Source organism: Elephas maximus, chromosome 21 (assembly GCF_024166365.1).
Source record: "Elephas maximus indicus isolate mEleMax1 chromosome 21, mEleMax1 primary haplotype, whole genome shotgun sequence".
Taxonomy (NCBI): domain Eukaryota; kingdom Metazoa; phylum Chordata; class Mammalia; order Proboscidea; family Elephantidae; genus Elephas; species Elephas maximus.
Genome location: NC_064839.1, coordinates 64188536 through 64215854, shown reverse-complemented (window position 1 = coordinate 64215854; position 27319 = coordinate 64188536). Strand labels below are relative to the sequence as shown.

Below are 27319 nucleotides of genomic sequence, written 5' to 3'. Positions count from 1 at the left end.
AAGCAGACATTCTCCTGAATCACCCTTTTGGGCGTTTATCACATCCAACCTTCAGAGCTTCAGAGAATTCTCCTGAATGTATTGTAATTACAAAAAAAAAAAAAAAAAAAAAGTTGCAGCTGAGTCAATTCCCACTCATAGCGATCCTATAGGACAGAGTAGAACTGCCCCATAGGGTTTCCAAGGAGCGGCTGGTGGATTCGAACTGCCAACCTGGCTAACAGCCCAAGTCTTTAACCACTGTGCCAACAGGGGCATCTAAGATAGAAGGCGAGTCCCTGGGTAATGTGAATGCTTAAGCACTGGGCTACTAACTGAAAAGTTGGCGGTTTAAATCCACCCAGAGGTGCCTCGGAAAAAAAGGCCTGGTGATCTATTTCTGAAAAAAAAAAAAAACAGCCATTGAAAACCCTATAAAGTATAGTTCTAACCCAATACACATGGGGTCGCCATGAGTCTTAATCCACTCCTTGGCAACGGAAAAATAGAGGGTGCAAATGATACTGTCTTTGTTTGGTAACATGCTGTTTACTTCTGTGACACTCTGAACCCGACAGCGAGAGCTCCTGGATGTTGTGGATAATAACGAGTCAGCAGTGATTGTTGCCCCAACGTCCTCAGGCAAAACCTTTGCTTCCTACTACTGCATGGAGAAAGTGCTGAAGGAGAGCGACGAAGGGGTCCTTGTTTATGTTGCACCCACAAAGGTAGAACTCAAGCTAATACAAATCTCTTTCATTCCTGCGCCTCATTTTTAAAAACCGTGCGTGTGGTCGTGTCGTGGATCTGTTTTTCACTTGATTTTTTAATGTGCATTTTCACCTTGCAGTTACAGAGGGCATAACAACACTTTCCTTTCTTTTAATTGAGAGTCACCCGAGGTCCTAGCAGCTCTGCAGGGTTTACGATCTGCTGTTGGGCATTAACAGCTGGCCTGCCTTTGAAGTCGGGTTACAATGAAATATTTTCTTCACGTCTAATACTGCTTGATGTTGAACTTGAAAATAAAATAAGCACCTCACACAAACCTTCGGCCATTTAGGCAGCATTTAGGTGGCAGTTTGATTTACACGAAGTATAAATTTACACATTCTCATTCTCGATGTTTGGACTTGATATATTTATTCTAAAGAGGGCAGACTTATTTGGGTGCCTGTCATTCTTCCCCATTTGGTCTACAGAAAGTAGAATTCATGGCATTCCCTGAATGAAGGTACTCAGCTTTTTCTTCTGATGTGTAAGTGTTCTTTCCTTTTATTTTCCCGCTTCAATACAACCATGTTTTCTTTTCATTTTACTCTAGACTGGGTATTATCAGTTAGGGCTCATATGCCTACGCAAGTATCTCAAAGTAGGTAGGGTCAGCCACAACCAAACTGAGCCCCATGTTTCATTAAAACTAGGACTTCATGCTTATTTTTCCAAGTAGCTAAATTGTTTTTTATGATTAAAAAAAAAAAAAATACAGTCTCATTGCTGGAAGTTTAGGGGGAAAAAAAGGAAAAAAATGAAGACTGTTAGAAATGGAATTGGTATGTCAAATGACTTTTGATGTATATTGATCTAAATTACCCTGCAAAAAGTTTGTTTCCATCAAAAGTTTTAGTGTGTCCGTTCTGCACAGCTTTTCCTTTCTATCACACTTTTTAATTCTTTTCTAAACGGACAGTTGAAAACTGGCATCTTTGATATTTTCATCAGCATTTCTGTGATTATTAATGAGTTCAGGCATCGGCTTTCTTTAGTGTATTACCTACCGCTCATGCATTCTGCACAACTTTGGGTGGGGGTGTCATCTTTTTATTGATTTGTCAGAACTCTGTGTATTAGGCTTATTTGTCCTTTCCGTGACATAAAAAGAGCAAACATTGCTTCCCATTTTATTTTGTCATTTCACTATCTTTATAGTTGTTTTAAGAAATCATATTTTGATGTTTTCACTTTAATATATCAATGGTGGCACAGTGGTTAAGAGCTTAGCTGATAACCAAACGGCCAGCTGTTTAAATCCAACATCTGCTCCTTGGAAACCCTGAGGGGCAGTTCCACTCTATCCTATAGGGTCGCTATGAGTCGAAATCAACTCAAAAACAACAGGATGGATGGGAATATATCAATATTTTCATTTATATAGTTCTGCAATTATTCTAATTTTCAAAAAGTATTCTACACTCAAGAATATAACAATGATTATATAATATTTTTATGGTTAGTTTTTTTTAATTGATATTTTACATGTTTACTCTTCTTTTCTTTTTCTCTTTTTCCTTTTTTTTTTTTTTTTTGCATAAGATGCAAGGTAGCTAGAGGTTCTGTGGGTCAACTGGCCAAGCTACCTCCCCCATGCAACATATGATTCTGACAAAAGAAGTCTGGAAGTTCCCAACAAGAGAGCCACAAACCTATCTTGGCCATTCCCCTCTAGATCTTCCTTCTTTAGGAAACTCAGAAGTTCTCTTTAAACCTTGGTTATGTGGGCTTTCAGACGTTTCTTTTGATGTGTGGGTGTTTTTTTTTTCTGGCTCTTCCTTTGGATGAAGCCCTGTGTGTTTGCATTTGACTTGCCATTGACTGCTATCAGTTAAGCCTAATTTGCTTAGTCAAGTAACTCAGGCAGCCGTCTAGTGTACCAAGGGATAGGAAAAGGGTTAAGCTTTCTAGGCTCTTCGAAGGATATACCTGTAGAGAGATTCTGTTGATCTCTGAGGTTTTACATATCTGTTCTCTACAAAGTGACTAATGGATTTTTTTTCCTTCTTAATCAGACCCTTGTTAGTCAAGTGGCAGCAACTGTGCAGAACCGTTTTACTAAAATGTTGCCAAATGATACAGCTTTATGTGGTGTTTACACACCGGATTACCGTTGTGATGCACTAAACTGCCAGGTATTGTATATCAATTAATGCATTTATTATTAAATCGTTGAACACTACTTATAGATCTCTTTTACTGGGAACCAGTAGTTATACAACTTTGTGGAAATAATTTCATTGAATTTATGAAATATGAAATTGCTATAAGGAAAATTTAAGATTGCTCTACTCTAAAGAATGAGAAAGAGGCTCACTCTCTAAGGACACTTACTCTGTGATCTGAAAAGTCAAATAATAGGTTATCGCATCTCATTCTAGTTTATGTTGTTGTTGTTAGGTGCTGTGGTATTGATTCTGACTCATAGCAACGCTGTGTACAAAAGAAAGAAACACTGCCCGGTCCTGCGCCATCCTCACAATTGTTGCTATGCTTGAGCCCATTGTTGCAGCCACTGTGCAGTCCATCTCGTTGAGGGTCTTCCTCTTTTTTGTTGACCCTCTACTTTACCAAGCATGATGTCCTTCTCTAGAGACTGGTCCCTCTGATAATGTGTCCAAAGTATGTAGCTCTGACAAACTCAGTACATTATTAAATAATTATCTGAGCTCTTCTTTCCATTCAAAATTGCTAGTTCTTGTAAACAATATTTTAAGGATACTCATTATAAAAATGCATCTCAAGAGATTGTTTAGATAGTGTACCTTTTGTTAGATAAATCATAGAAAAGGGTAGTTAAGAAATTATTGAGCTCAAAGTTAAGAAATTAAGATTAAACAATAAATAAATAAAACCACCAATATGGAGAATTAGCTTTTTTTCATTTTCATCAATTCAAATGCTCATAAATATAAGGATTTATACTTCACTTGTCACAGATACACCCTAATCTTCATGAAACTGTCCCTCAGAAACAATACTCTATCCTAATTACCAGTAAGTACATATAATGAATCATGTACATATATTTTTTTAGGTTCCTATTTTTATTGCCATGACTCATTCTGTTATGCATAAGGTAACCATGAGTCAGAGCTCACTCAATGGCAATAACAACAACATATTACCATGTCTGGCACAAAATAAATGCTTAATAAACTTCCAAAATAATCATTCATATTTTTAGGTACTTGTAACGGTGCCTGCATGTTTTGAAATTCTGCTGCTCTCTCCTCATCGTCAATATTGGGTGGAAAGGATCAGATATGTTATATTTGATGAGGTAGGTTTGGTGTTATTTCTCTGGGTTGGTGTCCTAGTGTGCAAATGCACTGTAAATTCAAATTAAAGAATGTGGGGCTCTGTCAATGATGGTGATTATGTAAGTTGTTGTGTGAGTCATGGTACCAACAGGAAGCAGATGACATATTAAAATTAGCATAATTTTACCTGGGGTCTTAAATGCTAGCAAGTGGTCATCTAAGGTGCATCAATTGGTCTCAATCTACCTGGAGCAAAGGAGAATGAAGAACACTAAAGACACAAGGTAATTATGAGTCCAAGAGACAGAAAGGGCCACATAAACCAGAGACTACATCAGCCTGAGACCAGAAGAACTAGATGGTGTCTGGCTACAACCAATGACTGCCCTGACAAGGAACACAAGAGAGAACCCCTGAGGGAGCAGGAGAGCAGTGGGATGCAGACCCCAAATTCTCATAAAAAGACTAGACTTAATGGTCTGACTGAGAGTAGAAGCACCCCAGAGGTCATGATCCCCAGACCTTCTGTTAGCCCAAGACAGGAATCATTCCCAAAGCCAACTCCCCAGACAGGGATTGGACTGGACAATGGGATGGAAAATGATACTGCTGAAGAGTGAGCTTCTTGGATCAAGTAGACACGCGAGACTATGTTGGCATCTGAAGGGGAGATGAGAGGGCAGAGGGGATCAGAAGCGGGCAGAATGGACACAAAAAGAGAGAGTGGAGGGAAGGAGTGTGCTGTCTCATTGAGGGGAGAGCAATTAGGAGTATATAGAAAGGTGTGTATAAATTTTTGTGTGAGAGACTGACTTGATTTGTAAACTTTCACTTAAAGCACAATAAAAATTAAAAAGAAAAACAGCAACAACAAAAAATTAGCATAATTCCTAGAATAGTGGTTAAGAGCTTGGCTGCTAACCAAAAGATTGGCAGTTCAAATCCACCATCTGCTCCTTGGAAACCCTATGGGGCAATTCTACTCTGTACTATAAGGTAACTATGAGTCAGAATTGACTTAATGCAACAGGTTTGGTTGTAGTTTTTTCGTTTATTTACAAAGGTGAGTGTGAGGAAGGCAACCAAGGTAAGTGTAGCAGTAGCAGCCCCAAGCTGTTATCATCTGTAGATAAGAAGGAAGGAGGAAGGAGTATAGAGCTCAAAAGGAGAGAGAGCCTGTAGACTCTCTTTGGGAAAAGCAGTGACCTTGGTGGAGGAACATAGCCAGCTGAAGTCAACCTCTTAAGGAGGGAGCTAAGAGAATATCGACGTTGACTTCACCGTCTTCCCCCCTTCCTGTCTCTTTCCTCTGCTTTCTGTTTGGCCAAATCCAACAGAAGCCAGAGAGCAGGAGGTGCAGGCAGTTGCGGCAGATCCTAAGATCCGACTCCCTGGTCGGAAAGCAACATGGAGAATGGGGTAGATCCGGAGTAACCTAGCTTTATCTTTACATTTTTTGAAGGAGATTTAAATAGAAAGCAGGCTATGCATTTCTTCACTTCAAGGAATTTTCTGTTTAAGGGAGAACCAGATGTCAAAACTACAGGAAGTCTACCTTTTCCTTGCATGAAGTTTGGAGCAAGCTAGCATCCTGTCATTCTGCTTTCTTTTGCCCTGAAGTACTCTATTTCTTTTTTGTTCACTGAGCTCTATGTGTCTTGCTCACCTTGAATATTCCTATCCTAAGGAGAAACACAAAATGATGAAACCAAAACCCTTGATCTTCACAATCTGGAATCTTGGATTATGATCTAATCTCAAAATACATAAATACGATGATGTAAAAAATCTGTAGGAAGGTTTTGAAAATTAATGTCTGTTCTAGAAAGTTCAGAGAATATTGCTAATTGGTACAAAATGAAGGTGATTATCTGGCAAAGTGGCCTCTAATCTGATCAGATCAAAACCAAAAGGAATATGGAAATATACTGGCTTAAGTATCAATTATTTTTTGTTATTTGGTTGTGGTAATGTCTTTCCCGTTGAGTCCTGTCACAATTTATTCTGTTCAATTAAGACCAAATTTTGGGCCTCTTCTCTAAGTCTGGTTTAATTTGTATTATTTGGTTAAATCTAATTGATTCATTCACTTGGTGAATATTCACTGAGAGCCTACTAAGTGCCAGCCACTGATTGCACCTCTGGTGTACCAGCGACAACCTTATGGTTTAGTGAGGGAGAGAGGAATTAAACAAGGAAGTATACCAGTGAATACTTAAGTACAACATTGTAATAAAAACTCTGAAGAAAATGATCAGGCTGTGGTGACCAATAATGGCAAAATGGGCACTAAGGACAACTTTGGAGTGGGTGCTCAGAAAAGGTATTTTTGAAGGAACAACTCTCAGTTGAGCTTTGTAGGGAAGTAGGGATAATCAGGCTAAGAGAGACAGACGAGCATTTTAAGTGGAGGGAGCAGTATATGTGAAGGCCTTGAGGTGGAACAAGTGTGTTCAAGGAATGAAAAGGCTAGTTTGTCTGGAACGAGAGGGAACAGTGGCTTGAGATGAGGTTGGAGTGGTGGACAGGGGCCAGATCATGCAGGGTATTACACGTCCACTTAAGGGCTTTGTATTTTGCTCTAAATGCAATGGAAGACATTGCAGGGGTTTAATAAGGGACACAGCCTGATTCAATTTAAATAAATTAAAAAAAATACCATTATAGCTATAATGTGAAAAATGTGTAGGGAAAGAGGAGAAGCTAAGAGAACAATCAGTAGGGTATTGTGGAAAAGCAGGTAATTTTTAGCTTGGTGCCAGTAGAGATGGAGAGGAAAACATGACTTCACAAGAGATTTTTGGAGATAGAATCAATAGGAGTTAGTGATGGATTTGCAAGGGGAATAATAAATCAACCTCACACACCAGCTGGTCATGTGGAAATCTTAGAATCCCACTATTCTACTCCCAACTATGAGGATATAACAAATCTCCACTTTCCCACCTCTCAGTTCTGGCACCAGCTACCCAGGCAGTACTTCCCTCACTGACCTAGCCAAGCTGAACTACGTTAGATCTCCCAAGTTAAAAGGACTCCGTCCTTCAGATTGCCTAATAGGCATATACCAGCTACAAACTCGGGAGTCCACGTGACACCCTTACTTCTACCTGAGGTTTAGGAGTTTTCCCACCACCTCTTCAGGACGCCATTGCAGGCATCCATACAACATGCTTTCACCTGCTGGCTCCCACTACTCCTCTGGGTTTGATAATTTGCTGGAATGACTCACAGAACTCACAGAAAGTACTGTAATTATGATGGCAGATTTATTATAGCAATAGGATACAGGTCAGAATTAGCATAAAGGAGAGATGCATGAGGCGAGGTCTGGAAGGGTTCACGACCTGAAGTTTCTGTGTCCCAAAGGGGAGCACTGAACCTCCCACGTGTATTGATGTCTTTCACCAACCAGAGCTTTTAGTAGCTTCCTTGCGTAGTCATTATTGGGTCCTCATTGAATAATGCACGATTGATTAAATCATACCCCCTCCCTTCCTTTGTGGCCTGGCCAATCCTCACTCATTTGCACAAATTCTCAGATGTAATCTGAAGGTTTAAAATAATAAAGGCACCTCTGCAGCTACTCAGGACGTTCTGAAGTTTTGGAATTATCTCTCAGGAATGAAAGACAAAGGCCACATTGAGTTCTTTGTCTCACAGATTAGTTATAGAGATTGAAGAAAAGTTTAGTGTCAGCTGTCCTTATAGTCTGAATTCATCACTATTTATTTATTTAGGCATGGCCAATTATATGAAACTGGGAAAATATGCATGGCTATTTCATGCTTCTCTAATTTGTTCATTTACCATTTTCAAATCAACTTTACAACTGAGGTTTTTTTTTTTTTTTTCTTTAATAGGTCCATTGTCTTGGTGGAGAAATTGAAGGAAAATATTGGGAGCACCTCCTTGTCATGATTCGATGTCCATTTCTGGTTCTTTCAGCTACCATAGGCAACCCTGAACGTTTCACTGAGTAGGTATTAGCTCCATTTTAGAGGGTTGGTTATTACATATTGAATGCCTGACTTGTATACTATCTCTGCCAGTGTGCAGTCCTTAAGGTTATTTCCATAGTTTGTTCATCCTTGAATAATGCTATAACTTTCAGATAAATTTGTTACCTATTTTTGAAACTTCAGGGAATAAAACTTCTCAAAAATATCTCCCACAGCCAGATCTGGAATTGTGTAGGAAATTTTCCAAAAATTCTCAAATAAATGTCATCCAAAGTGATAGATTTATGCTCCCTTTTCTTTGTCCAGGGAGCCTTGGTGATGTGGTGATTAAAGTGTTCCTCTGCTAACTGAAAGGTTGGTGGTTCGAACCACCAGTGGCTCTGTGGGAGAAAGATGTAGCAGTCCACTTCTGTAAAGATTTACACCTTGGAAACTCTGTGGGGTTGCTATGAGTCGGAATCAACTTGACAGCAGTGGGTTTGGGTTTGGGTTTCTTTGTCCTTGTCCGAAAAGGAAAGCTAACATAGAAAACAACTATCTCTTGATCTTTGTAAAGGAACCTTTACCTAGATCAAGAGGCAGTGGTTCGAACAGGACAAGGGGATACTGATTGGTTTAAAGTCAGGAAAGGGGTGCGTCAGGGTTGTATTCTTTCACCATACCTATTTAATCTGTATGCTAAAAAAGTAATCAGAGAAGCTGGACTATATGAAGAAGAACGGGGTATCAGGATTGGAGGAAGACTCATTAACAACCTGCGTTATGCTGATGACACAACCTTGCTTGCTGAAAGTGAAGAGGACTTGAAGCACTTACTAATGAAGATCGAAGACTACAGCCTTCAGTATGGACTGCACCTCAACATAAAGAAAACAAAAATCCTCGCAACTGGACCAATGAGCAACATCACGATAAATGGTGAAAAGATTGAAGTTGTCAAGGATTTCATTTTACTTGGATCCACAATCAACAGCCATGGAAGCAGCAGTCAACAAATCAAAAGACGCATTGCATTGGGCAAATCTGCTGCAAAGGACCTGTTCAAAGTGTTGAAGAGCAAAGATGTCACCCGGAAGACTAAGGTGTGCCTGACCCAAGCCATGGTGTTTTTGATCGCATCATATGCATGTGAAAGCTGGACAATGAATAAGGAAGACTGAAGAAGAGTTGACACCTTTGAATTGGGTTGTTGGTGAAGAATATTGAATATACCGTGGACTGCCAGAAGAATGAACAAATCTGTCTTGGAAGAAGCGTGGCCGGAATGCTCCTTAGAGGCAAGGATGGTGAGACTGTGTCTTACATACTTTGGACATGTTGTCAGGAGGGATCAGTCCCTGGAGAAGGACATCATGCTTGGCAGAGTACAGGGTCAGCGGAAAAGAGGAAGACCCTCAACGAGGTGGATTGACACGGTGGCTACAACAATGAGCTCAAGCATAACAACGATTGTAAGGATGGCTCAGGACTGGGCAGTGTTTCGTTCTGTTGTGCGTAGGGTCGCTATGAGTCGGAACCGATTCGATGGCACCTAACAACATAGAAAAATCACTTGAACACAGCTCCTCACCTTGAGGCTTCTTAACATTGCTCCACCTTGCAGAAGGGGATCATGAAAATAACAAGTCTTATTTGAACATCAAATATTATTTTGTTAAGAGTTGATTGTCTCTAGGGACAACAATAACACATAATTCTTCCTCTGGGTAGGTATATTAACTCATATTATCCTTACAACAATCTTAGTAAGGAAGGTAATGTTATTATCCTCCATTTTATGAGGATTTATGAGGAACTTGCCTGCTTGAAATCCAGGGCTATTAAATGATACAGGATTGAAACTCAAACCAAAACCAGAAAAAAATCAGGGCCCCAGAATTCAACTTCAGTAGGTTAAATTCAGAGCCTATGTATTTAAGTATAATTTTTTGACCCATGGAATTTTATTTGCTTGAAATGTCTAAGTTCTTGGTAAGTAGTTCTATATTCTGCCTAAATAATATGCATATTTATTCTTTAAGGTGGCTAAAATCAGTAAAACAGTACTGGAAACAGGCAGACAAGATGATGGAAGAAGAATTTATTTCTGGAAAAAAGGGTGGCCGATGTTCCAACTCTCTCGAAGATAATTTGCATACAAATCAATCATATGAAGTTAGACTTGGTAAGCTTGATATACAAGTATAAGAATTTTTATGTCTTACTTTAAAATTACCTATATGCCAGTCATTACATGTTTTGTCAATTTGGATATTCTTGCTCTCCCTATTTAGTGATCTATGGAGAGAGATACAATGATTTGGAAAAGCATATATGTTCAGTAAAACATGACGATGTCTGTTTTGATCATTATCATCCATACGCTGCACTGACAACAGATTATGTAAGTATAAAGCCGTATTTGTCCTATCAGTAGAATTATTAGTGTGTATCACAATTGATAAGTGGCCTAATTGCTCTCCATAGAGTTGCAGCATACTTCTTTTACCACAGATCATCTTAACCTGGGGTCAACGGACAGCAAGCACAGACTTCATGGGAGAATGCAACCCCTCTAATAATTTTACGTGTGTACATTTTTCTGGGGAGAGGATTCATAATTTTCATCAGGTCCTCAAAGTTATGTGGGACATCCAACATTTAATAACTAACTCTAAAGAGGAAGTAATGGAAAATTCTAACTTGTGTTCTTTGATTAGCTTATTCCTTTTCTCTATTTCTAGACATTATCTCTCCCTGCCTAGCTTCTTCTTACATCTATTTCTGTCTTCCACTTCTCTGTGACTAACAGTGTAGTTACAGCTGTATGGGCATCTTTGTTCATGTTGGAATCTGATCACTATCAAGTGATCTAGACAAGAGACACTTCTCATTAACATGAAAATCTTGATAAATGTTTTCATAGTGGGTTGATAAGGTGGAGGCCTTAAGAGATCTCAGGTGGGGTACTGGGTTATGAGTGTGGGAGGATTTATTACTTTCTCTTGCTTATCTCTCTTTTCCAATCCTATTCCTGCGACTAGGTAATTTAACTGGTCTTTTCCCCAGGCTCCTGCAACTTAATCATACTAAAAATTCTGCTACTCCATTAATTGTCCTAAAAGACAGATGTAATCCTCTCTCTCTTCTCCAAAGCCTTCTATTTCTCTGCTCTGGAAACAAATAAGTTACAACCTTCTTACCTTGGCATCCAAGGTCTTCCATTACCTGAGCCAACACTCCTTTTTCACTCAAACTATTCATGTATCTTATCTGGATTTACCTCATGCTTATATATATATATTTTTTTTTATATTGTGCTGGAAACCCTGGTGGCATAGTGGCTAACAGCTAATGGCTGCTGACCAGGCGTTCCTTGGAAACCCTATGGGGCAGTTCTATCCTGTCCTTCAGAGTCGCTATGAGTCGGAATTGACCCGACAGCAGTGGGATACATGTATATATAATGTCTCTGTGTATAGTATTTTTCTATATAGCATTTTTTATAGTTTACTCTGCTTAAAACAACCAAACAAACAAACCCACTGCCGTCAAGTCAATTCTGACTCAGGGAGACCCTATAGCCCAGAGTAGAACTGCCCCATAGGGTTTCCAAGGAGCAGCTGGTGGATTTGAACTGCTGACCTTTTGGTTAGCAGCTGAGCTCTTAAACACTACACACGAGGGCTCCAAAAAGGTTATCTTTAAGAACTGTGAGTGCAGTTGTTTGGAGTACATGGGGAGGTTGTCAGTTTGGGTCATGTGACTTCCTTCTATTCTCAGTAGCTATTCACGAAACAACTGAGAAGCAACAGAATTACTACAGCTTGCTTTGACCCCATATGACTTCCACATGGGCCTTGCTATTGTGTTAGAATTCTTAAGTCTTTATTCTTTTATATCATGTGTGGTGACAGGTACGGAGACTTATGGTTTTATAAATGTTTAGACAACTGTGGTTAAGTTTGTGAGGTGTGCATTTACAGAAGACTTCTCTTTGTATCTCTAAGGAAGCAATAACAAGAGCAAGTACCCATTGCTGTCGAGTTGATTCCGACTTATAGTGACCCTATCGGACAGAGTAGAACTGCCCCGTAAAGCTTCCAAGGAGTAGCTGGTGGATTCGAACAGTGGACCTTTTGGTTAGCAGCTATATCCCTCTTAACCACTGGGCCACTGTTGTTCCTAAAACCTGTTACCTTCCAGTCAGTTCTGACTCATAGTGACCCTATGGGACAGAGTAGAACTGCCCCATAGGATTTCCAAGAAGTGGCTGGTGGATTCAAACTGCCAACCTTTTGGTTAGCAGCCCAATGCTTAGTCATTGTGCCACCAGGGCTCCTCAAAAGCAAGTGGATCTATCCGAATGATCAAATTATCCCAGTTGTAGTATAGCATAAAAAAAAAAAAAAAAATAGCATACATCAGTTTAAATTGAAATTGCTGAGAAATGACAGAAAGCAGAATGAGTTGAGGAAACAAGAGAAGAACGAATGAGAACCATCTACCTTGATCCTTTCTTGTGTAATTCTCTCATGGAAATGGTTTCAGAAAGGAAGGATGGAGCAGAACCAGTGAGCTGGCCTTAATCCAACTGTGGTCAGGGATCACCTCAATCCATGTGTGACTTTGTCCTTGGCGAACAGGAGGCTGTTTAGCCTTCATCTCGAATTACGCTGCCATATATGGACAGCTGTTTAGTTCCCCAAGAGGCTGTCTGCACCAGGCAGTCCTAGAAAGAACTGCTGTGGATCTTCCCACTCAGTTCATCACCCGTGGCTTTTAGCTGAATGTCTTTTATTGATTTGTTTTTTGCAGAGTGTCAGTTGCTTAGTTCCCCAAGAGGCTGTCTGCACCAGGCAGTCCTAGAAAGAACTGCTGTGTATCTTCCCACTCAGTTCATCACCTGTGGCTTTTAGCTGAATGTCTTTTATTGATTTGTTTTTTGCAGAGTGTCATAGTATAATAGAGTTGTGCTTATGAGTGAAGAGGTGGTACAAACTAATGATCTTTTCTATGTCACCTTTTTCTGACATAGGCCTCCTTAAGATATATCTGAAGTAGTGAAGAAGTGAACAATTGGGTTTAATACAGTTTTTAACCTTAGAGTTGACAAAACATACAAAAAGCAATGTTACCATAAAGTCAATTTTAACTCATAGCAACCCTGTAGGACAGAGTAGAACTGCCCCATATGATTTCCAAGGGTGTAAATCTTTAGGGAAGCAGACTGGCACATCTTTCTCCTGTGGAGTGGCTGGTATATTTGAACCACCAACCTTTTGGTTAGCAGCTAATAGTTTAAGCACTGCACCACCAGGGCTCCTTAGAGTTGATAAACTGATGAAAAAAAAAATCCTGTAAGTTGACAGTCAATCGTCTTAATTAATAGGTGGAATGCTAACAAAATGCCAGGCATTTTAATAGCATATCATATATATTATCTCATTTAATCCTTATAACAATGTGTGGTACTGAGATAATTTTACCCACTTTATAGTTGAGTGAACTATCTCTAAATGAGTAAACTATCTGTCATTTAATCCTTATAACAATGTGAGGTATTGAGATAATTTTACCCATTTTATAGTTGAGTAAACTATCTATAAACTACGTCACTGTTATTCCAGGGACCAAAATAGGAAAATCATATTTGTAAGGTCCTGACAATTCTAGAAAACGCAAATTAAGTCAGGGATAGCTTCATATATAGGCAGAATATGTGGTCATCTGCAAGATATAACTCATAAGATACTGAAATCTCCTCCTTCCAAGAAATATGTCTTCACTAGTCTGTACAAATGTAGTCCTTGCCATCTAGCTAACTTTATAGATTTGATCAGAGAGATGTTAAAAGATGATTCCATATTATTTATGTTTCAAAAAACGAAAAATCAGCTGCCATCGAGTCGATCCTGACTCATGGCAACCTCATGTGTGTCAGAGTAGAACTGTGCCACACAGGGTTTTCAATGGCTGATTTTTCAGAAATAGATCTCCAAGCCTTTCTTCCTTGGAGCCCTGGTGATGCAATGGTTAAACATTCGACTGCTAACCAAAAGGTTGGCAGTTCAAATCCACCAGCCAATCTATGGAAACCCTGTGCGGCAGTTCTGCTCTGTCAAAATTGACTCAATACCAACAGTTTTTTTTTTTTTTATTATTCCTTATGCTGCATAGCATAGTATAAAAAAAGGATATCCTTTTGAATCTCATCACAATCCTGAAAGATAGACAGTGGAAATATTGTCATTCCCATATATAGATGAAAGGACCAAAACCCAGGGAGCTAATAATTTGGAAAATAATTAGAGCTGTAGTTAAAACTCCAGTTTTAGTGCATTTTCCACTGCACCAAGTATCATCTCCATTCTTTTCTAGCTGTTCGTCTTTGAAGCGGCTCCTTTAGCCCAGTATTTCCAATCTTCCATGCACTATTCATGGCTGTCTTTAGAAACAAGGACTCCATCTTTAAGTAATTTGAGAAAAAGCAGCATGCCATATCTCTTTCCTGGAGATTCACAGTACACATTAACATAAGAAAAATCTTCAGAAATCTTGAAATAAAGGTGCCTGTTTAATTTCGATTAGCAGAATATCTTCCACCCTTTAGAAACATTTTTTAAGAGTCATACTTTGGAAGATGTTATTCTAGTCCTTTTTCATACAATAGATGTGATTAGCCAAGTGAAAGTAAAAGATAAACTCTATGAGGACCGAATTTCTTTTCCTTGTGCCCGGGACAGTGCCTGGCACATAACTAGCATTAAAAATATTTGTGAGAGGAATAAGTAGTGCATATATTCAAAAGACTTAAGACAGAGCCTGGTTAATAGCCTGAGCAGCCCTTGGGGAGATGTATCTTTGAGTGTCTGGAGGTGGTCTGAGAGAGAGCCTTTGTCTTCATGAAATCTAGGAAGCTCTTGTCTTGGATCTCGAACGAACAAAGAGCTTTGTCCTTTTTTACCTGGTTTGATGCCAGTAAAACCGTAAAGTCACCTTCATTACTCAATTTCAGTTTCAAAACTTACTTGTCTAGACTGAGCCTGCACTATAAGTGCTCCTATTTTCCAGCAGCCCAGCACTTTCAACAAGGCTGTAAAGAAGTTTCATAGAGAATTGTTTATTGCCTAGTACAAAAAGTCTAAGGAAATATGGGGTTTTTCTACTTCAGGGGGTGAGGGACACTTCTTGATTAAAATTTGGTTAACAATTACAGCCTCGGTATCTCTGGGTACGTGGATAATGACTTGCAGAATAAGATATGACACAAGAGGTAAGAGAAGGAAAAGTAAAAATTCCCATCTTATTCATTCATACAACAATTTATTTATTTATTCACAGATTGAAAAATATGGATTTCCTTGTGATCTTACCTTATCACCTCGAGAAAGCATCCAACTTTATGACACCATGGCTGAAGTCTGGAAAACTTGGCCCAGGGCTCAGGTACGTATATAAATATATATTCACAAAAACTAACTTTCGTTAATGCTGTCAAAGAAGATATGGAAAACTCACTCTTGGGTTAAGTACCTGTATTCTCTGTAATCATTTGAAGCTGATCCTTTGAAATAATTTGTTATTCTTTATTTTTTACAGACATTCTTCTTGACTTTTTTTGGTTACATTCATATGACGGAATATCCTGTAATTCTGAAAATATATTTTTTAAATATATTTAAAATAAAATTTTATTAAACTACAAATCTTAAAAATGCTTTCTTTTTTTTTTTTTTTTTTGTCTTTTGGTTCACTATACTTTAGTTTTTTTCGTATTTATAGCCCTCCATTCTTTTCATTCCACTTCCTTGTTTGTAAGTTTTCATCTTTTTGTTGACTTTGTTCTGTATTCTCTCCTTTGGAGAGTTCATCCATCATAATAGTTTTATCTATTAGAAGTTATAAGGAGCTAAAAAGATACTCAACAGCCTCTGCCCTCAAAGAGTTTGCAATTTGGTAGAGACACATAAATTTAAATAGATCATTGTGTTTTTTATGTAGATTGCATAATTTAATTTTGTGGTAATTTTTTTGAAGGAATTGGATCCAGAGGAGTTCAGTCTTTTTAAGAATAAAGCATTGATTAAAAAGTATGATGCTAGAAAATATGAAGAAAACCTCAAGGCAGAATTAACTAGCTGGGTTAAAAATGGCAATGTAAAGAAGGTAATTTTCACGTTTTTTTGACAAGGTTTCTCTTAATTGTTAACTGTTTGGAGTTGTATCATCTAGCTGATGCCAGTTTTTTTAATGTTTTTCTTCCAATTTTGATTTTAGAAGTTTAATTGAAACATGTTATCCAGCGAATCTGAGTTAGACATAAAGAGGAGGAAACTGGTTCTGTATCTTACTCCAGTGCCCACTGAACCATGTGCCGCAGTCTTTTTACACCTTTAGATTGTTATAGCAGCTAAAAACCAAGTACCCGTTTATAGTAGAATCCATGTTGATGCTGCTTTCCCATAGAAGGGACTGGCTTCAGAATAATGACAGCTGAGAAAATTGGGAATTTCTTGAGAGGCCACTCCAAGTTGGTTTTAGAAAAATAAAGAGAAATTATGTAACTACAAGCAATTTATGAAACTCATGTAAAGTGTGATAGAGGAGGAAATAGAAATATATTTGAAGTGGGTTTAGGCAAATTTACAGATGATAAATGCATAAGTGGTATTAAAGAAAAAATTCTAACCAAGTTAGATTATAGATTTAATTTGGGTTTTTCAAACATTCATGAATTGACAGCACAATTTCAGTAACACTTGCTCTGCTGGACAAAAAAAAAAAAAGCTGGGTCTTTTTATAAGAGATAAAAGGGAGGCAGAACAAGAGAGAGAACAAAGCAGCTTTTATATATTTTGACCTACCATAAGGTCATGTAAGAATAGAACATATCTTTGTAATTTGAACTTTTTGGGGTAAATTTTCTTATTCTTTTACTCATTTATCTTTTTAGTGCTTTTAAAAAACCTTCTTATTTCAAGGAATGTATTGTGTAAGAAGAATATTAACCTATGTTATATTGTGTAAACAGTAGTATCCTTTTCTATGTATTTTTTCCAATTTTGTTGATGACTTTCACATTTTCATTTTGTTGTTTTACAACATAAATAGGTGTTCAATTTTTGTTGAGTCCAACATAGTGAAGTTTGCTCAGGTGATTTTTGTATCACCTTAAGTTTAAAAAACTTGCTCCAATCTGGTAGAGATATTTTATTACATTTCTTCTAGTTATTTGTCATTGATGTTTTATACTCTTTAAAATATTCAAAACCTATTTTACTGCCTAATTGGAGGGGAGGCCCTGAGTCGTCATCTCTTCCAACAACTGAACCAGCATCATTTTGTGAACGGTTCTTACTTTCCAGACTTATTTGTAGTACCTCGAAAAGATCATGTTATATCTTACATCTATATTACTACCTATATTTTGATAACTCTTCTTTCTTATTGAGCAGTCTATACCGCTGTTAGAAGTCACTGGGTGGTGCAAGAGCTAAGTGCTGGGCTATTAACGAAAAGGTTGGCAGTTCAAACCCACCTAGGTGTGCCTTGGAAGAAGGCCCTGGTGACCTACTTCCAAAGAGTCACAGCCATGAAAACCCTACAGAGCCAGTCCTACTCTGAAACAAATGGTGTCACCCTGAGCTGGAATTGACTCAGTGGCAACTGGTCCTAGTAGGTCCTCTGTCGATTCTTGCCATAGTTTTGTAACTCATTTTAAAAGGATTATTTTTTTTTTAAATACACAAACACAAACAAAAGCTATCTGTGAAAAGCGCTCCAGATCTTACCCAAATAAAGAATTCCTTTATCTTATTTATACATATTCTTTTTTAAAATATCAATTTTTATTTACAACCCTAGGCCAAAAGCGTACTGGAGAAGCTCAGCCCTAAATCAGTGTCTAGTTCAAAAGATATGGTAAAAATATTTCCCCTTCTTGTTGAAAAGCTAAGAATATTGAATAAGTTACCGGCAATATTTTTTGGGTGAGTTATTAAAACCTAATTTGTTTTTGTGTATATTTCGTTTTGTTTTGTTTCCAGTTACCCTCATTCATATAAAGTCAGTACAATTAAATAAACTATACTATTTCGTGCATATTTTGCAAAAAAACCACTGTAAGTAGATTTTATTTTTAAAGAAATGGACATGTTTCTAGTTCAATCCTTACTTGTACTCTTTGTTCTTTTCATTTCTTTTGACACTTGTTTTTTGACCTTCTTTGACCTCTTTAGCCTTGTTAATTTTCTTATCAGTAACCATTATTACTTGAATATACATGGGTCCTTTAGAAGCAAAATTGCATATTCATGTGCATGTGCAAAGCATATAAGATGCTTACAATTCTTGTAGAGTTATTTCTGGGCTGATATGTTTTGTTTTGAATTTATAGTTAGGAAAATGAAAACCCAGAGACATTTCTGAGTATAGTGTGCTATGATACAAAGAGCTTGAGTGAGATTGAAGTATCTAGCTTTGATAAAGAGTACCAAAGTGGAACTTACTATTTAGTAACACTTTGAACCCTGGATCATCTCTAGTAACAACTTTGGGAACAGAACAGATAGAAAAAAAATTATTTTGCCAAGATAATTTTAAATTATCCTCTAACTATGGAATCTTTTTATAAAATTAATTCCCAGGACCTTTACCCAATGATAATATTAAATTATGTAGATGCAAACAGATAACGCAAACACACAGTCATGTAGATGTGTTAAGAGACAGCAGTAAAGGCACGTATGTATTGTTATACATCCAAATGCTTATGTTGGTGGTAAGTGACAGAAACAAGATAATGATAGAGATTAGTATAGCTAAGAACACAAATTTTGAATATTGCAAGAAAATTTCTTCTTTGTCTTTTGTGATTGAGTCATAGCAAATTAAAAACAAGAGCAAAAAAAAAAAAAATGTGACAATACATACTGACATCACTTTCCAGTGTGGCTCTCAATGTTAGTTACAAAGGTAGTTTTGCATCTGTGAGATGTGCCTGAAAGTATAACTTGGAAATAGGAATATAAATAATAAGATTCTTTATTTACACACTCATAAAATTTTTAAATAATTATTTTATGCAATAGCTAAGGTGTCATTCCAGCTGGGAATGGGGCACAGTTTCCCTGTTTCCTATTGGGAGTTCCACGACTCTGTCTTCTTGTCCTCCTCACCAGGGTCACTGCTGGCTTTGTCCCAAAATGGCCCTGCTGTGCTAGGCTGTCTGGCAGGGCACCTCTACTCTGTATCTCTCCCCATTTACTGCTGTCATTCAGTTTCTTTTTCCATTTGGTGTTTTATCTAATGCTATATCCTTTCATTTGATGCTCAAGGTTCCAGAGTTGTCATCTGTCTCTGTTTCACTTTGTTTCTTGTGTCTTTGCTGTAAAGGAATGGCATGGTGCACTAACTAGGCTGCCATCTTGAATTCTCCCTTTACTGCTATCATCTTGACAGATATCTTGGGAAAATAGTATGACTGGACATGTCTAACAGCCAGTATAGACTGGGGCCATCCAAGAAAGTCCTTACTACATGACTTGTGAGGCCATGAATTTCCTACTGCCTAGGGAATCGACTTAACAACAATGGGTTTTGGTGGGTTAGAGAGCAAGGAGCCCTGGTGGTGCAGTAGTTAAGAGCTCAGCTGCTAACCAAAAGGTCTGCAGTTTGAATCTACCAGCCACTCCTCAGAAACCCTATGGAAGAACATAGAATTAGAATTCAAACAATGGAAGAAAGAATTAGCTAGATAGAGGACAAATACCTTGGTACCAATTTGTTTGAGGAACAATCAGAAAAAAGAATTAAAAAAAAGAAGAAAACTTAAGAGTTATGTGGGATACTATAAAGAGGAATAATTTACGTGTGATGGGCATCCCAGAACAGGAGGAGAACAACAACAACAACAAAAAACCCACAGAGAATTTTTGAAGGTTTGCTGGAAGAAAACTTCCCCAATATCATGAAAGATGAGAAAATTTCCATCCAAGAAGCCCAGTGAACCCCATAGAGGATATATCCCAAAAGACAGTCACCAAGGCATATCATAATCAAACTTTCCAAGTAAGAAGATAAAGAAAGAATTCTGAGAGCAGCTTGGGGAAAAAAAAATCACCTACAGAGGGACTCCAGTAAGACTAAGCTCTGATTTCTCGACAGAGACCATACAGGTAAGAAGACAATGGGATAACATATGTAAAGCCCTGAAGGAAAAGAATTGCCAATCAAGAATCAAATACCCAGCAAAATTGTCTCTCAAATATGATGACAAAATTAGGACATTCCCAGATAAGCAGGAATGAAGGGAATTTGTAAAAACCAGACCATCCTTAGAAGATAGAGAGCCAACAGCAGCAGACAACAACCTGAATGTAAGCCACATGACATCATTACCAAGATGCCAATTCAGATAGAGATATCTCCAAAGTAAGATAAAGCAACAGAACTGAAAACAGGGAACCAGAGACATCAACCTGAAATTGATAACAACTTGAAAACAAAAAGGGGGAATGAATGGTGTGGTTACAGAATTTCTATCTGGAGAGGAAGTCAAGGAGATATTTAAAAATAACAGACAGTTTTAAACATAGGACGGTAAAGGTAAACCTCACAGTAATGACAAAGAAAATGAGCAAAACTGCCCACCAAAACAAAGAAGAAAATCAAGGACTCAGTAAAAACAAAATCAACAAAAATGAAGGAAGTAGAAAGACAATCCATGAATAAAAAGAACTCAGCACAGAAAATTAATCAGAGCAAAGGAACTGTCAACACCACACACACAAAAAACCATAACAATATGACAGCAGTAAAGTCCTATGTAAAAATAATCAAACTGATTGTAAACAGGTTAAATACACCAGTCAAGAGACAGTGTTAGAACGGATTAAAAAAATGACTCATCGATATGTTGCCTACAAGAAACACACCTTAGAGACAAAGACATAAAGAGGTTAAAAAAAAAATCGAAGGATGGAAAAAAATATATCAAGCAAAGAGTAATCAAAAAAAGCGGGAGTGACAATATTAATCTCTAATAAAATAGGCTTTAAATCAAACTCCATCAAAAGAGACAAAGAAGGACATTATGTAATGATTAAGGGATCAACCCACCAAGAGGACATAACCATAATAAATATTTATGCAACCAATGACAGAGCTCCAAAGTTTATAAAACAAACTCTAATAGAAATGAAAAGAGAAACGGACAATTCTACAGTAACAGTAGGAGACTTTAAAACACCATTTTTGACAATAGAACAACTAGATAGAAGCTCAACAAAGATACAACGATCTAAATAACACAGTCAACCAACTTGACCTCATAGACATATACAGAGCTCTCCACTCAATGACAGTGCAGTACACATTCTTCTCAGGTGCACATGGATCATTCTCTAGAATAGACCGTATTCTAGGCCACAAAGAAGCTTCAATACATTAAAAAATATTGAAAGAATACAAAGCTAGAAATCAATAACAGGAAAAACAATCAAATACTTGGAACTTGAACAATGCCATGCTTAAAACCACTGGGTAATAGAAAAAATTAAAAATGAAATAAAAAAATTCCTAGAATCAAACAAGAATGAAAACACAACATACGAAAACCTTTGAGAAACAGCAAAAACAGTGCTCAGAGGCCAGTTTATAGTAGTAAAAGCACACATCAAAAAAGAAGAAAGGACCAGAATTAATACCATACCCCTACAACTTGAACAAACAGAAAAAGAGCAGCAAAAGAAGCCACAGCTGCTAGAAGAAAGGAAATAATAAAGATTAGGGCAGAAAAAAATGAAACAAAAACCAGAAAAACAATCATCAAGATTAGAAGCTGGTTCTTTGAAAGGATCAATAAAATTAACGAACCACTGACCAAACTGACAAAAGAAAAAAAGGAGAGGATGGAAATAACTGAAATAAGAAATGAGGTGGGTGACATCACAACAGAACCAACTGAAATAAAAAGGATCATAACAGCATACTTCAAAAAATTGTACTCCAACAAATTTGAAAACGTAGAAGAAATCTACAAATTTCTAGAGACACACTGCCTACCTAAACTAACACAAACTGAGAATGAAAATCTGAACAGACCCATAACAAAAGAAGAAATTGAAGAGGTCATTAAAAAACTACAAAAAAAAAAAAAGAGCCCTGGCCCGAACAGTTTTGCTGGAGAACTCTACCAAACATTCCGAGAAGAGTTGACACCAATACCACTCAAAACTATTACAGAGCGTAAGAAAGGAAGGAATACTCCCAATTCATTCTATAAAGCCAGTGTGACACTGACACCAAAGCTAGGCAAAGACATCACTAAAAAAAGAAAATTATAGACCAATATCCCTCATGAATATTGATAGAAAAATTGTCAACAAAATTCTAGCCAATAGAATTCAACATCATAAAAAAAAAAAAATAATACACCATGACCATGTGGGGTTCTTACCAGGTATGCAAGGATGGTTCAACAGTAGGAAATGAATCAATGTATTCCACCACACAAATAAAACGAAGGAAAAGAATCACATGATCATCTCAATCAATGCATAAAAGGCATTTGACAAAGTCCAACACCCATTCATAATAAAAACTCTCACCAAAAGAGGAATAGAAGGGAAATTCCTCAACATAATTAAGGGCATATACACAAAACCAATGGCCAACATTATTCTCAATGGAGAGAGTCTGAAAGCATTTCCCCTGGGAATAGGAACCAGATAAGGATGCTCTTTATCACCACTCTTATTCAACATTTTACTGGAAGTCCTAGCTACAGCGTTAAGGCAAGAAGGGGAAATAAAGAGCATCCAAATTGGAAAGGAAGGTGTAAAACTACCCCTATTCACAGATGACCTGTCCTGTACATAGAAAATCCCTGAGAATCCACAAGAAAGCTACTAAAACTAATAGAAGAATTCAGCAAAGTGGTGGGGTACAAGATAAATATATCAAAATCAGTCAGATTCCTTTACACTAACAAAAAGAACTCTGAAAATGAAATCAGGAAAACTATACCATTTACTATAAAACCAACCTCCCAAAAGATAAAATACTTGAGAATAAACCTGATTAGGGACGTAAAAGACTTATACAAAGAAAACTACAAAACACTACTGCAGGAAACCAAAAGAGACCTTCATGAATGGAAAAACATACAGTGCTCATGGACAGGAAGACTTAACAATGCGAATGTCAACACTAGCCAAATGAATCTATAGATTTAATGGAATCCTGGTCTGTATTACAACATTTTTGAATGAGATGGAAAACCTAATCACCAACTTTATGTGGAAAGGAAAGAGCCCCCATACAAGTAAAACATTACTGAAAAAGAACAAAGTAGAAGGCCTCTCACTACATGATCTCAGAACCTACAAAACAGCTATGGTAGTCAAAACAGCCCAGTACTGGTAAGACGACAGACACATAGACCAGTGAAATAGAATCGAGAACCCAAAAATAAATCCATCAACCTATGGACATCTAATCTTCGACAAAGGGTTAAAGTCCATTAAAAGTGGAAGGGATAGTCTCTCCAAAAAATGGTGCTGGCAAAACTAGACATCCATTTGCAGAAAAATGAAACGGGATTCATACCTCACCTCATACACAAAAACTAACTCCAAATGAATCAAAGACCTACATGTAAAACCAACAACTATAATGTCCATGAAAGAAAACATAGGGACAAAGCTAGGGGCCCTAATATATGGTATAAATAGAATATAAAGCATAACTAAAAATGCACAAACTCTAGAAGATAAAGTAGATAACTGAGACCTCCTAAAAGTCAAACACTTGTGCTTATCCAAAGGCTTTTCAAAGAGAGTAAAAAGAGAACCTACAGACGGGGAAAAAATCTTTGGCAATGACATATCTGATAAAGATTTAATCTGTAAAATATAAAGAAAACTTCAACAACTCAAAAATAAAAAGACAAGCAACTCAATCACAAAATGGGCAAAGAACACGATCAGACACTTCACCAAAGAGGACATTCAGGCGGCCAACAAATACACAAAAAGATGCTCTCTGCCATTAGCCGTTAAAACTCACACCCAAAACCTGTTGTCGTTGAGTTGTTTCCAACTCATAGTGACCCTGTAGGACAGAGTAGAACTTCCCCATACGGCTTCCATGGAACAGATACTGGATTCGAACTGGTGACCTTTTGGTTTGCAGCCAAACGCATAACCATGGTGCCACCAAGGCTCCCATTAGCTATTAGATGCAAATCAAAACCACAATGAGATACCATCTTACCCCTGCATGAATGGCACTGATCAAAAATTCAGAAAAGAGTAAATGCTAGTGAGGTTATGGGGAGATTGAAACTCTTATACGTTTCTGGTAGGAATGTAAAATGGTGCAACCACTATGGAAAACCATATGGTACTTCCTTAAAAAGCTAGAAATAGAAATACCGTATGATTCAGAAATCCCACTCCTAGGAATATATCCTAAAGAAATAAGAGCCTTCACATGAATAGACATATGCACGCCCATGTTCACTGCAGCATTATTCACAGTAGCAAAAAGACGGAAACAAACTAAGAGCCCATCGATAGAAGAATGGCTAAACAAATTAAGGTACATACATACAATGGAACACTATACAACAAAGAACAATGAGGAATCCACAAAACATCTCACAACATGGATGTATGTGGAGGGCATTATGCTGAGTGAAATAAGTCAATTCACAAAAGGACAAATATTGTATGAGACCCTGTCTTAGTCATCTAGTGCTGCTATAACAAATACCACAAGTAGGTGGCTTTAACAAAGAGAAATTTATTCTCTTACAATCTAATGGGTTACAAGTCCAAATTCAGGGCATCAGTTCCAGGGGAAGGCTTTCTTTCTCTCTCTGCCGGCTCTGGAGGAAGGCCTTTCTCTGGTCGAGGAGCTTCTCAGGAGCAGGGACCCCATGTCCAAAGGATGCACTCTGCTCCTGGTGCTGCTTTCTTGGTAGTATGAGGTTCCCCCACTCTCTGCTTGCTTCTCTTTCCTCTTATCTCCTGAGAGATAAAAGGCGGTACAGGCCACACCCCAGAGAAAATCCCTTTACATTGGATCAGGGATGTGGCCTGAGCAAGGGTGTTACATCCCATCCTAGTCCTCTTTAACTACAGGCAGAGATTATCATTTATAACACATAGGAAAATCACAAAATGGAGGACAACCGCACATGGCCTAACCAAGTTGACACAAGTTTTTGGGCATCACAATTTAATCCATTACAGACCCCTATTGTATAAATCCAAGAAAAGGTTTACACACAGAGAGAAATAATCTTTGATTGTTACGAGGGGAGCGGTGGAAGGGGAAATCACTAAGTAAATAACAGACAAGTGTTAACTTTGGTGAAGGAGAAGACAATATGCAATATAGGGGAAGTCAGTACAACTTGACCGAAGCAAAGAAAGACACTTGAGTAACACACGGGGAAAAAAAAAAAAAGTAACCACAATAAAAACTGTAGTATATATACCCCTACCACAACAGTAAAAAGAAATAGTAACTTAAAAGCAGATACACGGGCACATATATATGCTGAATAGGGGAAGGAGAGCATATCAGAGTATACCCACGTACATATATAGGTTAGGCTGTGTTTATTTTTACATATATATTTGTATGTACAGCGTGTATATTCATATGTATAATAGAGCACAAAGGGGGCACAGTCATAGAATTTTCCTAGACATATCCAAACACCTCAAGAGACTGAGTTACTGGGGCTGAGGGCTGGGGTCCATGGTCTCGGGGAACATCTAGATCAATTGGCATAACATGGTTCATAAAGAGAATGTTCTACATTCTACTTTGGTGAGTAGCATCTGGGGTCTTAAAAGCTTTTGAGCAGCCATTTAAGATACATCTATTGGTTCTATCCTGTCTGGAGCAAAGGAAAATGAAGAAACCAAATACACAAGGGAAACTTAAGTCCAGAGAACTAATGGACCACGTGATCCACAGTCTCCACAAGCCTGGTCCCAGAAGAACTAGATGGTGACCAGATACCTCCACCGACTGGTCTGACAGGGATCACAGTAGAGGGTCCTGGACAGAGGGGGAGAAAAATGTAGAACAAAATTCAAACACACAGAAAAAGACCAGACTTACTAGTCTGACAGAGACAGGAGGAACCCCGAGACCATGGCCCCCAGACACCTAACTCAGAACTAAGGCCACTCCCAAAGTCCACCTTTCCCCCAAAGATTAGACAGCCCAATAAAACAAATAGTAACACACATGAGGAACATGCTTCTTAGATCAATCAAGTATATGAAATCAAATGGGCAACACCTGCCCGAAAGCAAAGACAAAAAGGCAGGAAGGGACAGGAAAACTGGATGAATGGACACAGGGAACCAGGAATGGAAAGGGGGAGAGTGCTGACACATTGCTGGGATTGCAACCAAAGTCACAGATCAATTGGGTATAAATTTTTGAAAGAGAAACTAATTTGCACAGTAAACTTTCACCTAAAGCATTAAAAAAAAAAAAAGACGATAACAGGAGGTGGAAATATGATCTGAATGGGAAAATATTCTCTTCATGGCATTCTTTTCATTTGTTTGAAGTTTTAGGAATGGAGATTTGGAAGAAATTGCTAGAAGTTTGTGCACTTTTCTGGAGGAGAAGCCAGAGAGCAAAAGCCCCCCCAAAACTGACCAGTGTCATAGCTATGACGATGACATAGCTAAATGCCTTAAAAACAAGGAAAAAATTATGAAGAAACAAAAAACAATGTACGTATTACATAAACAAATTCACAGTGTGGAAGTTTTCCTGATAGTATCATGGTTACATGGACGAGCAGAGAATGATCTAGAAAATGAATTGCCATACCAATTTTATGTCGGAGGTAGAACTTCATTTCTGTGGTTACTCTTCCTTGTTCTCAACATCTAATTAATTCTGACTGTTCTATAGCCAACGTATTTCTTCTTTCCTTACAGTTCTCTTCATCCTCACTCCCTGATTCTGTCCTATTTCAGGACCTTGGCATCTCTTTGTCTGGGCATTCGTATAGGTTTCCCCTTTTGTGATTCTCTACTCTTGGTTCCCCCACTGCAGTGTAACGCACATATGTAACTCTCAGGTATGATCGTTCCAACGTGCAGTTTTAATAACATTATTCCATGTACAAATCTTTCTTAATTGTCTAGTGAAGTTGATAAAAGCTAGACTCTTTGGCATTATACACAAAGCCTCTTCATACTTTGATCCAATCTCCCTCTTTGGTGTCATCCCCTGGTACTCCTCTCTGGAAACAGTCTTTCATAGTTCTCCACCTATGAAGCACTCACCACCTCCGTGCGTTCATCTGAATCTCTGTAC

At 37.9% G+C, this 27319-nt stretch overlaps 1 protein-coding gene across 1 annotated transcript in view; it reads left to right on the top strand.

Moving 5' to 3' along the window:
- LOC126065112 (probable ATP-dependent RNA helicase DDX60-like) overlaps positions 1–27319 on the top strand; it is a 146456-nt gene that overhangs the window by 62036 nt on the left and 57101 nt on the right. The window contains 10 exon segments of the mRNA XM_049864801.1: positions 558–707; positions 2766–2885; positions 3938–4033; positions 7877–7992; positions 9997–10139; positions 10249–10358; positions 15299–15403; positions 15995–16123; positions 17822–17946; positions 26560–26727. Of these exon segments, the coding sequence (XP_049720758.1) occupies positions 558–707; positions 2766–2885; positions 3938–4033; positions 7877–7992; positions 9997–10139; positions 10249–10358; positions 15299–15403; positions 15995–16123; positions 17822–17946; positions 26560–26727 (1262 nt within the window).